At 39.4% G+C, this 14,069-nt stretch overlaps 1 protein-coding gene across 1 annotated transcript in view; it reads left to right on the forward strand.

Moving 5' to 3' along the window:
* Window positions 1–2,447: 2,447 nt before the first annotated feature.
* Window positions 2,448–14,069, forward strand: part of tox3 (TOX high mobility group box family member 3) — a 40,619-nt gene continuing 28,997 nt past the window's right edge. The window contains exon 1 of the mRNA XM_028580757.1: window positions 2,448–2,706. Within this exon, the coding sequence (XP_028436558.1) occupies window positions 2,605–2,706 (102 nt within the window). The 5' untranslated portion in view covers window positions 2,448–2,604. The remainder of the gene's footprint in view (window positions 2,707–14,069) is intronic.

Here is a 14,069-nt window from a genome sequence, read left to right on the forward strand (position 1 = left end):
TCGCTGCATAAAACGTAACACTTCTACAATCTTGTTTTTGACCCAGAAACTGAGAAGAAATCGGAGAACTGTATTAGCAGAATTTTACACAGACTGCATGCACACAGTAAGCCTTTGCAGTATTAGTGGTAAAGTGCACATGTATAGCAAGTGGCCAGGGATACAAAAAAAAAAATGATGGTGGGATACTCTAGGATTTGTAATATTGGGGCAGCTGACATTGGAAGGATCCCCCATTTAATCCCATTGGGACTGGCTCTGTAGCTGTCGATGGCAGTTAGGTTAACACTATGACTCAGTGTTTTTAACGCAGCATCAATACAATGCATAATGTCTCGTTCAAAACAGTCCAAATGAAAGGTTTATAATGTAATCTTCTATTTTGGCACCACATGTTGCCCTTATGACCAATTACTTTAGTTTGCCCAAACTTAATAATACGTTAATAATAGACCTGTTAGGTCAGAAAACACTCAGTCCATTTTGGAAATGTCATAGGCTGTTGTAAAAACACTGTTGACACAGTCAAACTGACTTGCATTTTGGTATGAGTACTTAGTAGCCTACAGTAGTATAAAACACATGCGTATTATCATGAAAGTGGAAAAAAGGAAATAGTGTCAAATACAATTAGGAAAACAAGAGCCGGATGTATGTTTTCTCAGTTAATTCTGAGCACCACCATCTCTGCACATATCACATTAGAAATGGTTAAATGTTACAAATCCCTGCCATCTAGAGCACAAGGTACATAAAATTGTGAGCAACCTGTATTTCAAATGAATTCGAGATACATTCTATCTGAATGATTACACTGTACTGTAGAAAAAAGAAGTGCAGCTGAATATACAGAAAGAGTAGTAGAAGTGCAGATACTACAAGTAAACATGTACAAATTGATAACTTTTGATGATTACCACTAAATAGCTTCTATCATTTGGGCTATTTAGCTACATGTAGACCTAGACATAAAGAAATGCAGGGATAGGCTGCGGAAAAAGTTAGAATGTCTTGACTTTGAGAACCTCATCTATGGTGGTGGTCTGAAAACTAAAAATGTATTCAGGCAGAACATTAAGTGAATTTTAGAGGTGATGCAAAAGTCAAGACAAAGATGTTGGTGTCGCAAGTTTGCCTTGAGGTGAAGACGTGTCTGCCAAAGATTTAAATTTTTCAATTATTCTGGGGCATTATGACTCCAAATCATGAACAGACAGAAAAAGAGAGAAAGACTGGCGGATAACAACAAAAAGGACGAGCTTGTGGTACGTTCTGGGTCAGATTCACACACAGACACACAACTGGGCTGTAGCCTACATTGCTAGCAGCTAACCTCTAGTCGGACCATGTTTGAGGTAAATAAACATATGGACTTCAAAAACATTTGAGAGGTGAAACAAAGCTGGCAGGTGTATTCCCAGGAAATTAAACGTCTTGCATCATCAAATAGGCTGCTGTTAGTATTAGCGTTTGATGATGAAAGTGAAAATAGAAGAAATATAAAGTTATACTTGCATATCCGGTCACTGAATATGCAATAACAGCCATAAAACAAAGAACATATGATATAGATGAGCCTATAAGATACTTATTAAAAGCATGCTGTCATTCCCCATTGACATATAGACTAGAATTACTTTAAAATTGGTGCTCAGACAAAACACAGAAAAGAATGATGTGGTAATGTAGCCTATTCAAAGAATAACATTCACATAAACATGCAAACAACAACAACAAAAACTCCTGTAATTGTAATTACCGTGTTAATATGTCACATGGACTTACATGCAGTGTTATCATGGGCGTGGCTTACTGTGTTTGGGGAGTGGCTGCCGTGTTCACACATTTTGCCTTGTTCATCACTACAACAGGCAGAGCCGAGGGCTGAGCTCGATCACTCAGTGCACTACATCATATCCACTAATTGCACCATCTGTGGAGTTTTGTTTTTCCTTGTTTTACAAACCCTCCAATCGCTGTACTTAGCAGATGGGCTCGTGCGGCCAGCTAGCTTACTCAAACTACTCCACCAACTAGTTTTCTAAGTTGGAGAAAAAAAAAAAACTTCTGAGAGACACAGCGGAGGACACGGACGCACCGAGTACGGTACTGTTTTGACGTGCGGGCTTACTTCGTGGTTATCATTACCACTTTGTTACAGTTTTCATTTTTTCCCCCTTTCTTTTTTCTGCGTCTGAAGGGGGAGGAAAGGAGGTGGACCCACACGCTCCAGTCGCCGGGTCTCGTGGCTTCTTTGTATACAGGAGTAGCTGTGTGTAAATGCATGGGCAACACAGCGTCTACTGCTGCTTGACGGACAGCCTATTCGGCTCAGTCCAACCTTCACGTGGGCTTCCTCAGAGATGAAGCGGCCGAACCAGGTGTAGAAGAGGAATATCGAAACTTTACCCGAGCCTCCCCACCTCCCCCACCCCACCCCCAAAAAAACGCAGCGTCTTATTCACCCCAACAAAGCTTGGGTCAGTTTTACCGCCTCTCTTTCTCCGTCTCTCTCTGTGTGCGCTGGGATTGTAAACGGCAGAAACAAATTGATCTCCGTGCAGAGTAGGCTACAGCTACAGCTGCGCGGCTCCCTCACACATCATGGATGTACGATTTTATCCGACTGCTGGTGGGAATTCTATTCCAGGAGAACCACCAAACCTGGATTTTGCCCACTGTTTGGGCTACTACAACTTCAATAAGGTGAGAAACCCCTCTTGTGTTGTGCTGTAGTCTAGTTGTGTGCTTGTGTGACCACCCTGGTGCTGACACCATGAGTGCAACCATGAAAATCTATCTAAAATTAAGTTGAATTAAAACCAACGATTTTCATTGTCTTGCGAGCTGCCTCCACTTGTTTCACTCGGACTTAAGCCACTAATGATGACTGTCTTTCCGGAGTTGCTTCATTAATACTTCCCTCTCCTGCCACAAACTTTGCTGTTGTGTGTTAATAATGGAAATGAGAGCAGTGTAGCAAGTGTAGTGGAACAGTGGTACTTTTGTCCAGCTCAGAACGGCCACACTGCACTGCTAAACTCTCACCAGAGTGATGTGATCCACAGTCATGGGCGCTGTTGGCTATACAGTTACATGTTCCTAAACATCAGTGACACATTAGAATGTGATGAAAGTATTACACAGTGTATCAAGTGTCAAATAAAATCATGTTACAAGACCCAAATAAAGCAGTTAAACACCACGTTTTACAAACACGTGTTTACCCTTTGGCATGTCAATTTGTTAGTGAGTTACTTTTAAAAAAAATTACAACTTTATATAACTAGCTTCAGCACATCAGGGTTGCTGTTAATAGCTCTTGGAGATAGTGCTGGAAATTAACTTTACAGCTCTGCATAGAAACACAACCATACAGAAAGAGACATAGACAGCACACTTGTTATCTGTTCAGAATGAATGCATTCATTGTCACCATTGCGCTGTTGTGCACTTATCTCAAACATGGCATCAGTAAACCCCTGACTGTCATACCCAGAGAGGCAGCCACATGTACAACGCAGTTTTATCGACTTGCTCCTAGGTTAAACAGCCTATTTTTAAGCATTGTTTCACAAGTCGATTTATTCACTTCTGTATACAAGCAGCCCTGTTTCTAAGCTGTGAGTAAGACCATTGCTGAGGTATGACAAGTTTATTAACACTCTCTAACATGAGGCAGAGGTTATGTTAAAACACAGATGATAGTTTGTGATATTTTGTCAGTGATGTAACACTTGAACTATCTGGCCCATAATCTATCAGGAGCGTGACTCCCTTGTACCACTGCAAGAGGGAACATCACTATGGCAGACTAATGACACAACCGCAGCGTGCTGTTTTTACAAAGTTTAAACAATGGCAGCGCCTACATCCCCCATCTTTCTCTGACACACACACACACACACCACCCCCTTTCAAATTATTCATCCCTATAGTGCTGTTTGCCCTTGCAATCTGATGCTGCTCAAAACAGTTACCAGGTTTGTCTCACTGTTTCATCAGCTCTTTGTCATGTGGCCAAGTTGTCATTTGTGCCCAATTTCATCATGTCTTCATCAGCCTTGATACATTTTAACTAGATTGCTTTGAATTGGTGTAAGAGTCGAAGTGCGATTTTATTCCTGCTCATAAATTCTCCAGGTCAGGGGAAATTTTCCATCTGTAACAGTAATTGGCCACAATGCGAAAGGAGAAAGAGGGAGGGTGTTGAGAAGGTAGTATCGCCACCAGTTATGAGAGAGAGAGAGAGAGAGAGAGAGAGAGAGAGAGAGAAGGAGTGAGAGAGTGAGAGAGAGAGAGAGAGAGAGAGTACAAAGCATGCTTTTTATGCTAATTACAATGCCTTTCCATGGCGAACACTCTTTTGCATGCATCTTCCAAATAAGCCTCCAATTTAGTTGAATCAGCTCGCTGAAAGGTAGCACAATGCAGAGCGGTTAGTCATCCATAAGATGTGGCATTTTTTCAAGTCTCACAGAACTGAGACATTAAATCTTTAATCTATTTATAAGCAGTAACAGCCCCTTCTGCAAACAGCAAAACTTCCACTAGATTCAAAATCTCCAAATTGCTGGCACAGGACATGTTCAATTTTAATGACAACAGAGACAGAAGGGCCCAGAGGCACTTTGAGACATCAGAGATCCTTTTAAATTTACAGAAAAATCCAAACGAGTGGCACAAACTTAATTAGGTGCTGCAGTCATGACTAATGAAGCTGCCTGTTTCTTTTGGCACGGAGATGAAGGAGAAACAGCAGTGCTGAAGAGAAACATGCCACAACTTCACACAGCTGAATAATACAAAATAAATGCAAGAAAAACCACTTGATGTAATCTGGTAGAATTAAACACAACACTATCCTTACAGCACATGTAAAGGTTTATTGCTGTGAGTTTTTTACCATTAAATGAAGAGTTTTCAGGTGGGGGACAGGGCTGTCACAGCAGGGTCCAATTATTTGGTTAATACTTCAAGTTAAACTACCTTTACTTAAGCTTGAACACTTATCAGCTATGCTTAAGGGCACTGCCAAGGCCCCTACTTTTTTTCTTTTGGTTAATACTTCAAGTTGCATGGTTTTTAATGTATCTGTAATTATGACTCTTGGCTTTTTGGCTTGTTTATGAACACCTGGTTGTAGTCAGTAAAATGTATAAGAGAACAGAAAGGAAAACATCAAATGAATACATGGGCATCTAGTGCTCATTTGTCCAGTTTCTTATTTTGGTGATGCCAGCGATGCGAGACAGTTAAAGTTATGTGGTTTTTCTGGGCAAACTCCTCAAGTCATGCACAGCATCAACCAAAGACAAGGAGCTGTTTGGATTTGACCGGTTTTGGTATTTGTAAAAGTCAAATGTGATTGACTTTAATGGCTTCATGAAAGGGTCTCAGTGTTATTCTCATATTTATGACCATCTGGTCAATTTTTTTCTTTTAAGGTTTAATAATGTTTCAGATACAGTAACCATTTAGTGTGGGCTTTCATTACCTCCAGGCGCAGAGAGACTAAAATTACCAACAGATGTTAATACAAACTCTTCACCTGCACTGGTGCTAACACTTGAGGTTTATTTGCAAAACTAATACCGGCACCACTGAGACATCATAATTCTTTGAATTACATCAGTGTTTTAATGGCACTATTGCAGTAAGTAGACAAAGGTGCAAACCATCATCCTGTTTGACCTACTGTATTATTGTTGATGTTAAGCGCTGTAAGCGGACATACAACTTTTGTTAATAAATCATTTCAATATGCAAGGACGAGTTATTGTCAAGTTTCTAATCAATGTATTATTGCAAAAAAACATGGTGTGTGTGTGTTTATTTTATATATATATATAAATATAATAAAATATATATATTTTTTTTAATCAGCAAGCTGCAAACAAAAGGCTGCACATCACCAACCGTGCTGTGCTTTTGTTGAAAACTTCTCGTGCCATGTTCAGCAAGCAATCATGTTGTGGTTGTAATCATTATTGGCTGACTTCTTTTATTATAACAATGTTTAATAGTTTGTTTGGTTGGTTGCGTGGTAAACGAATGCACCAGTTGCTCTCCTGGGGTATTTCTGACAAAGTAGCTGCTCAAGGTGTTTTTGCTTTTACCACAGTGACCACGCTTGTTGCCAAATCAACCAGGTCTAAATTTTAACGATTACAACTTCAAGCACTTTATAATAAGCCAAATCCTCTACTGCTGCACATAGTTTAGCTTTTTTTTTTTTTTACTGTTTTAAACTGAACAACTTATCAGGATTTTATTGAGCCTGTAAAATAGGTGAAACAGAAGCCTGCTCATGTTTCACGTGGGCCCTACTGACCCATGCATATGTAGGGAAACTAAAAACAACAAAGATTTAAAGAACTGGGGGAAGGACCTTAAGTAATGTACTTCCACAGCAACAAACCCCTGGGCAATAACTTGTTATTGTGTCCAAACCATGGTGGGCCAGGACTCTTTGTCTTTGCTGGCTTTTCTGCTTCATCGGGAGGGAAGGGGTTAACACTCTGCTCAACCAGGGGGCCTTGTGCATCTCTCCAGTGTACACAGCTGGTGCCATTTCATCACACACATTCTAAACATATCCAAACACAGCTTTATGTGTGTGTGTGTGTGTGTGTGTGTGTGTGTGTGTGTGTGTGTGTGTGTGTGTGTGTGTGTGTGTGTGTGTGTGTGTGTGTGTGTGTGTGGTGGGGTGTAACCTCAGTGGCTGTCTGCTTTGTCAAACTCAGCAGTTGATGGATATGACTTCAAGGTGCGTGTTAAATGTTTAAAATGTCCACGAAGTGAATAGCTGATGTTTTTTGCTGAGTCTTTTAATTGTAGCTTGTCAGGAGATGTAGTTCAACAGATTTATTAAACACCTAATTTTCCCACTGAGATTAGACAGTGTTATTTTTAGTCCGCCTGCTTGAAGACACACTCTACTTGGAGTTCCTGCCTCTAAGAATGTCTGTCTGACAATCTGCACTACACATATGTCTCCACAGGGCAGATGTTAACATTTTGTTAATGCACAGCTCTCCACTGAACAAAGCGGATGATAGCATACACTGAGGAGGTATCAATAGAGACATATTAGTGGAAACTATATAATGTTTATAAAAACGGACTTGTAAGGGGTTCACAGGGATCATTTCTAAAGAAGCGACCCAAACAAGAGATGTAGCAGCCTTGTATTAAAATATGAGCCTAATAGTTTCTGATTCTTTAGGCACCACATTATCACAGCTGTCACTCTCTCTTTATTTTGTTGATCACGTTGAGATGAGGACATAATGACACACACACACACACACACACACACACACACACCAACTAAATCCCATTGAGTTTCATTTCAACTTGTTTTACCAGTACAATCTGACGATCTGAACCAACAGTCTGAACCTGTGGGGACATAAGACCAGGTTGCCTGCTTTGTTTATGAGGTGGATATGAGAGGCTCTGAAATCTTAGACAGACATAGACCATTACCCAGATCAGCTCTTATAAAGACCTTCTGTAATCCTGCCATCACTGCTCATAAATCCACTTTATTACATCCCCATGTACATTACTCAGTGTGGCTCATTTAGGTAGACCTCACACTCTTGTAGACAAAGAACATCTCGCTGTAGTGAGTTGGCCTCAGGTTGTGATCTTATAACCAGGGACAAATTGGAGCTCCAGTGTAAAACCAATCAAAAAAAAACATGCTTCAATGTTGAATTTCTTCACACAGTAGGCCAACCATTTGCATATAAGTTTATGTTTTTCCTTTAGGATTAACACTGGCAGTGAAAGTCTCCACTATTTGTAACTGCCTGGCTGTTTCAGAAACATCTATTTCAGTGATACAAAGAGGATGAATCCACAGGAGAGGCACATTTGTTATTGGATTGTGATCTTGAACACAACATCACTACATCATCCATCAAACTATGTAAGTGCCTGAGGAAAAAATGTTTATGTTGACATCCAAAGTCATGAACGAGTTGTTTTTTCAGTTGTTGTGCTTTGAGCGTATAGTTCTATAGTTCTTTTTGTCCTGTAAGTTTAAGAACACCTGTACGTCTACGCGAGCTATCCGCGTGTATGTCTACGCTGCACAGTGGACGGGTTGCAGACTGATATCAATAAGTGGTGTATGTATGACACGCCAATTCGTGTGCCATTTTAGCATGTTATCAAGACGCATAATTGCTTTTCGGATGGTTGGGTTTAGGAAAACAATAACGGGGTTGGGTTTAGGAAAAGAAGAAAGCAACGGTTGGGTTTAGGAAACGTGACACGCGGGACACGATCCCCGGTCTCCTGGGTGAAAGTCCTGCGTTGTTTGACCCATCCACCACCCCAACCAACCTCCCTATGCGGATTTTCGGGCTATCATACTACGCGCTACGGCGTAAATTGACACGCAATCGCAAGGTAATGTAAGTCAATGGAGGCCAAACAGTGTTGATAAACACGCTAAAAAGTGATTAGGCGTCTTGATAACACGCCAATAATGGCATATGAATTGGCGTGTCATACATACCCCACTTATTGAGATCAGTCTGTCCCTATAGAAGAAGAGTAGATGACACTGTTAAGGTCCGTGAGGGAGTTTTAGGATTGGGTGATCTTAAGATAAGATAAGCTACTTCTTGACTCGAGTACCAAAATCACTTAAAGTTTGGCTAAGTTGTATACTGTATTGACATGGAAGATAGTAAATCTACAGCTTGTGTTAGTAAGGTCAAAGGTCAAATTAACCTCCTATAGGAGTTTGAAAGAGTCATATTTATGTGATTACTGTGCCTCTTTGAATCAAAGCAGGCCCACACAAGATATATTTTTTTCCACCATGATAAACCTTTTTAATCTGGTTTTGGCTCACTACATCTTTGACAGCCCCAACCTTGCTGACTTATTAAAAGGAAAGAGAGAACTCCCTGCTCCCCAGAAAAGTGCTTTTACCATGAATTAAGCAGTTTTTAAAAGGACCAGTCAATCATTTCTGGTTGGCTGATTCAATAAGTGTTGTGTCCCTTTAGTGGTTAGCCTCGCTGTTTAGACACATTCATTTTTAAAGCTTTCCAGTGAGACAGACATTCCCTGTTTCATAGATAATGTCCAATTCTCTTAATGGGCTCACGGACTGTATCAAAAGATTCCGCTGTTTTCCTTTGCTTTTAACTTGCTTGACTTAAGCTCTTCTCCTAAGCTCTTTTCAAGGAGCACAGGCCAATGACAAATGTCCGTCTCAAACCGTTATGGGTAATATTTGCTAGACTGGACTAGTTGAATTCATTGCTGCTATCTCTATATTAGACATCTTTCCTCCAGCTGTTCCTACTATTTGCTTTTAAGTCAGCTTCCAATTGGGTAAATGCAGAATATAACATTTCCAAAAGAATGTTAAGAATTAAATATTAGTCCTGTAACAGTAATTAGTCCTGTCAACCAAATAAGAATTATTGTCTGGGTGTAGGATTTCTCTCTATACTCCAATTTAGCTGTGACTATTATAACTAAATTATTATAACCTGCTTATAGAAATATAAGTCACTGTTCCAACAATTGTTCATGTGTCAGGTTCATTGTGAATATATTTCTCGTTAGAGGTGAAATGGGCTGCAGGTGTTTGTAGTATTACATGTTACACAGTGCGATTAATCCACCCTTTTCACCTGCCCCCTCCTTAGTAACACATTCCCATAATGCATCGTGTTACCAGGTTGCACTAAAAGGACTGACAATAGTAGCAGGTGTGCAAATATCCCTCAGACCCGTTGAACAAAGCGCTTAAATAATGGGGGTAAATACAAGTTTTATTTGAATGGTCAAATAGATGGCACGTTGGAACCAATTGATGCAGAGTTCGAGAAGTACTTAATTTAAATGCAACCTGTTTTATCAGAACGAAGCTGTAAGCATCACTTTAAAACCTAACTTTAAAAAAATAGACTGATTTATTTGCTGCTTACGGGCACTGTTTCCTTTGTGTTCATGCGTGTATATATTCAATGATTCTAGATAGCTGTGATTGTCGAACACTCCTCAAACATAAAGTCTGTTTGTGGCAGTTGGATAATATTAATGTCTGTCTCAGCAGTTACTCTACCATAGCAATAATACCGCAGCCTATAAAGAACTGGAGAACTGCCATCTCACCCTGCCACAGTTTGATTTTATATACATGCATTAGACTGATATTCTCTGGCATGTATACTTGTGTCTTTAGCCATGATGCATGTTCATGATTATGTCAAGATCTCAATACAGTGCACTGATGGAGGATTGTCTCGATGTACCGTAAAGTTCCGGAGGGGAATAAAACCGCTGTTCTTAGAAGAATAGGTTTGCCCTTTGTCTTCATTATACTTTGTCAGAAATGTCTTTGTATCCATCGTAGAGAACAAGTTCATTTAAAGTTGAGTTTATTTTTTTTTTCAACCATTTTAAAATGTCTCACTATAAAGAACTTTTGTCTCTGTGCAGACTGGAAACCTGACTTAAAGCACGAGACAAGAAGCACTAATCTCAATATTGATCTAAAATCATAATCGTTTCCTAGCCCTCAACCAAGTGCTTTGAGTTGCCTAAACATAACCATACAAATGGAATGATGCTTTAGTTACCAAGACCTGATACTTTATGGAAGACAATAGAGAACACAATTATTAGAAATATTATTATATATATATATATATATATAATATAATATAATATATTAGAAAACACTGTTGACTCATTACATCACTCTTACATCATTCGTTTGGCTATAATTGCCCAACAATTATTTTCATTTGAATGAGCAAAGCTCTCAACATATTACTTAGGTATCACTGCTTTGAGGATTCGTAGGTCAGATTTTCAGCTGTATGAAAACCATGCAGTATTCATGAATATGTCTAGTTTTTATTAGGTAACATGATCAAAAGGAACAATGGACATGACCTCATTAAAAGCTCCAGCCATATAATAAAGGTCCAGTCCTTGAAACCTCAAATGGGATCATGAATGGGGTCCATGAAATTCTTGAGCAGACTTCAGATATTTTAAGGAGTTGAAGTCGAGGCTCATTCACAGCATGTCCTTGTTTATTGTGATGTGTGTGTGTTTCTGCTGGCTCGTGGACTCACTCACATGTGGTCACAGTGCGGGATGGCAGAAGTAGAAACAAGATTAAGGTCAGTGGGGCCTCAGCCTTGGCAGGGTTTTGCTCCCTGGACGGCCACTGACGATTCTTTCAAATGACAGTCCCTCCAGGATTTCGCGGCCTTTGTTTCTGATTTTGCCAGAGCTTTTGTAAAAAATTTCGATAAAAGTTGCAATGTCTTTTGTATGTTTTTTTTTTTTTTTTTGTTCTTTAAAAATAAAAATGAAACTTGTTTCAGGGAGAATAAAACTACTCTGGGCTGAGTTTTCTTGGTAACCTTACCAAAAAGGCTCAGGATGCTGCAAATGTTGGTATAATATGAATATGGCTGGTGGATTTAAGACAAAAAATAATAATTTATTGAATTAATCAAATTTGAACATATGTGTCAGTGGCTTGTTGATCTTTACATTGTTAATTTCCTAACCTGGCCTGGGACACACATTCATATGGTTTGATTTCGGAAACAAGCTCTCTCTCACTCCTGCTTGGTCAGTGGCACTCAGTCACATTATACTGACGTAACGTCTGCCACGTGGGACTGCTGGAATTGGTTGAAGTCGCAGGAAACTCCGGTTATTGGTCAAATTTGCGGAAAAGTTGCGGTGATTGGTCAAAATTGCGAGTCGCACCAAAGTCACGTGATTGGTTGAATTTGCGTGAATTGGTGCAATCGTGACATTGCGCAATCCTGCAGGGACTGAAATGGCCTTCCTCCCAAGGAAACTGCTGTAGTTCCTCATCTTTGGAGGTTCTGACTCCCGGTGTAACTTTTCAAATACCTGCACAGCCTAGGGAAAAGGGATTTCTCCTTTTTTTGCTCCACAATATTTGTGTCTCTCCTGCTGATAAACAAGAAGAGAAGCTGAATGATTACACTATTTCAAAGGCATAACAGGCAGCTGATTAAAGTGTGAGGTCGGAGTTAGCCAAGGTTAACCGTCCATAATGAAACACTTTGAAAATAATGATACGCTGCATGGTTTTATGAGGGCCTGTGGCTGCTCAGCTCCGCAGTGGTGACCTTCAGCAGTTCCACTAGCTAATCGTAGCGATCCTGCAGCACCCCTGTAGTTTCGAGACTCCATTACCTTCTGATACTCATCTAGGTGAGCAGACCTTGTACAAGGTCTGTCTGTAACCGTTCTTGTGTCACTGAGGTGTCTAACCATCTTCACTTTCATCTTCAGCTACTGCTCTGATTTGTCTATGTGGCACAGAAGGCCAAGATGAGGTCTTAGATCACTTTTTACATTGAAGTCATTCAGCTGACACTCATCCAGAGAAACTTAAGTAAATAAAAAGTGAAAGAAACTTGACACCATTACAAAATAAACAGCTATAGTGCTTTTCTAACCAGATTGCATTAAAAAGATGATTGTCTGAACATTATTCCATCACTTGTGAATATTTGTCATCTGTTATTGCAGGGCATGTGGCCTTTTATTACAAACAGCTGCATATTTTACACCTGGTTAGACTGGATTATACTCCTGCTAATACTTTAAATTTTTATATTGAAAACTGGCCGCTGTCCACGCTATACAATTACTGAACAAGTAATACCTATCTACAAAGAGAAACCACAATATTAGTTTTGGCTAAGTATAATACATCTGGAATGTTATAGTACATGTATGCTACATTATGATGTTCATCTATCTGAACTGTGTTTAGCTTCTCAATACTACACAAATCACTGTACAGTTATGTGGTTTTATGTGGTTTATTGTTTTGGTTTGTGCATTGTATGTCCAACCAGAAAATCATATTTACTTTATAAATAGAATAAAAGGGTGTGTTAATATCGTACCCAGATGCCTGAAAGGCATTTTTATAATTGACAAATATGTACACTTCTGCTTTAGGAATTGTTTCACAATGTTTGCTGATAATTACTCATCTAACAGCCAGAAAATTATGTTTGAATACAATCGCTATTGAAAAGCCATCCCATATTATTGCGCAAATAGTACTGCATTTTAAGCAAATTGCTGATTTGAGCTATTTGCTGCTGTATGGAGGGGGTTAGTATGGGGGCTGCATATAAATGCATGAAGAGATTTATGATCTGGTTAGCAGCTGAACACACTGAGGTAATATCCTATCAGCTGTTCTTGGTTTAGTTAGGGTTTGTCATCAAATTTAGCTGAACATGTATCAACCTGTACCCAGCATACTGTAAGATTCCTAATTTATCCAATCCTCTTTGATTGTTGTGAGCTGAGGAGATGACATGAGACAGCTCCATGTACATCCTCACTATTAGCGGGTATTGATATTTTCACAAGAATACATTCCTAAAAGGAACTAATTAACAACAAAAAAAAAGAATTGCCCAGTTCTTTCATTCATCACCACAGTCTCTCATAACAGGCAAGCTTCAAGCAGGAACAACAAAGTAGTACATAAATCAAAGTGGTTTCCTTTGCCAAGCCAGAACCCCTTGGGACATACCTTGGTGCTTAATTAAAATCCAAAAGTATCATGTTTTAGGTGAGCGAGCACTGAATAACAATGACAAATCATGCCCCAGAGCATTAGTGGTGTGTTTTAGAAAAGAATAACAGCATCTCTTTTTTTTCTGAACAATATAAATGAGATTTAATGTGGAAGAAAGCTGTTTTCAGTGCATTGTGGCACAAGGACTGTGGTAAATATAGCCTTTCCTGGCAGCAGAACCTGCCAAAACCAGCATTGACATATTAATCTCTTAATTACCCCAACAGGATTATAATGAAACAGCTCATTATTATTAGACATTATTTAATGGCTTACCCTTTTCACTGCACTATTTATCATCCATTTTTAAGCCTCATGTTGGTGCCAGCTATAGAATATAACTATATTTTTGTCAAACTGTCACAGGTCATCACTTATCAATATATATTGAGTGTGACTTGTGAAAGGATGGCAGTAATTATTTAAA

The sequence above is a fragment of the Perca flavescens genome, chromosome 1, assembly GCF_004354835.1.
Source record: "Perca flavescens isolate YP-PL-M2 chromosome 1, PFLA_1.0, whole genome shotgun sequence".
Taxonomy (NCBI): Eukaryota; Metazoa; Chordata; class Actinopteri; order Perciformes; family Percidae; genus Perca; species Perca flavescens.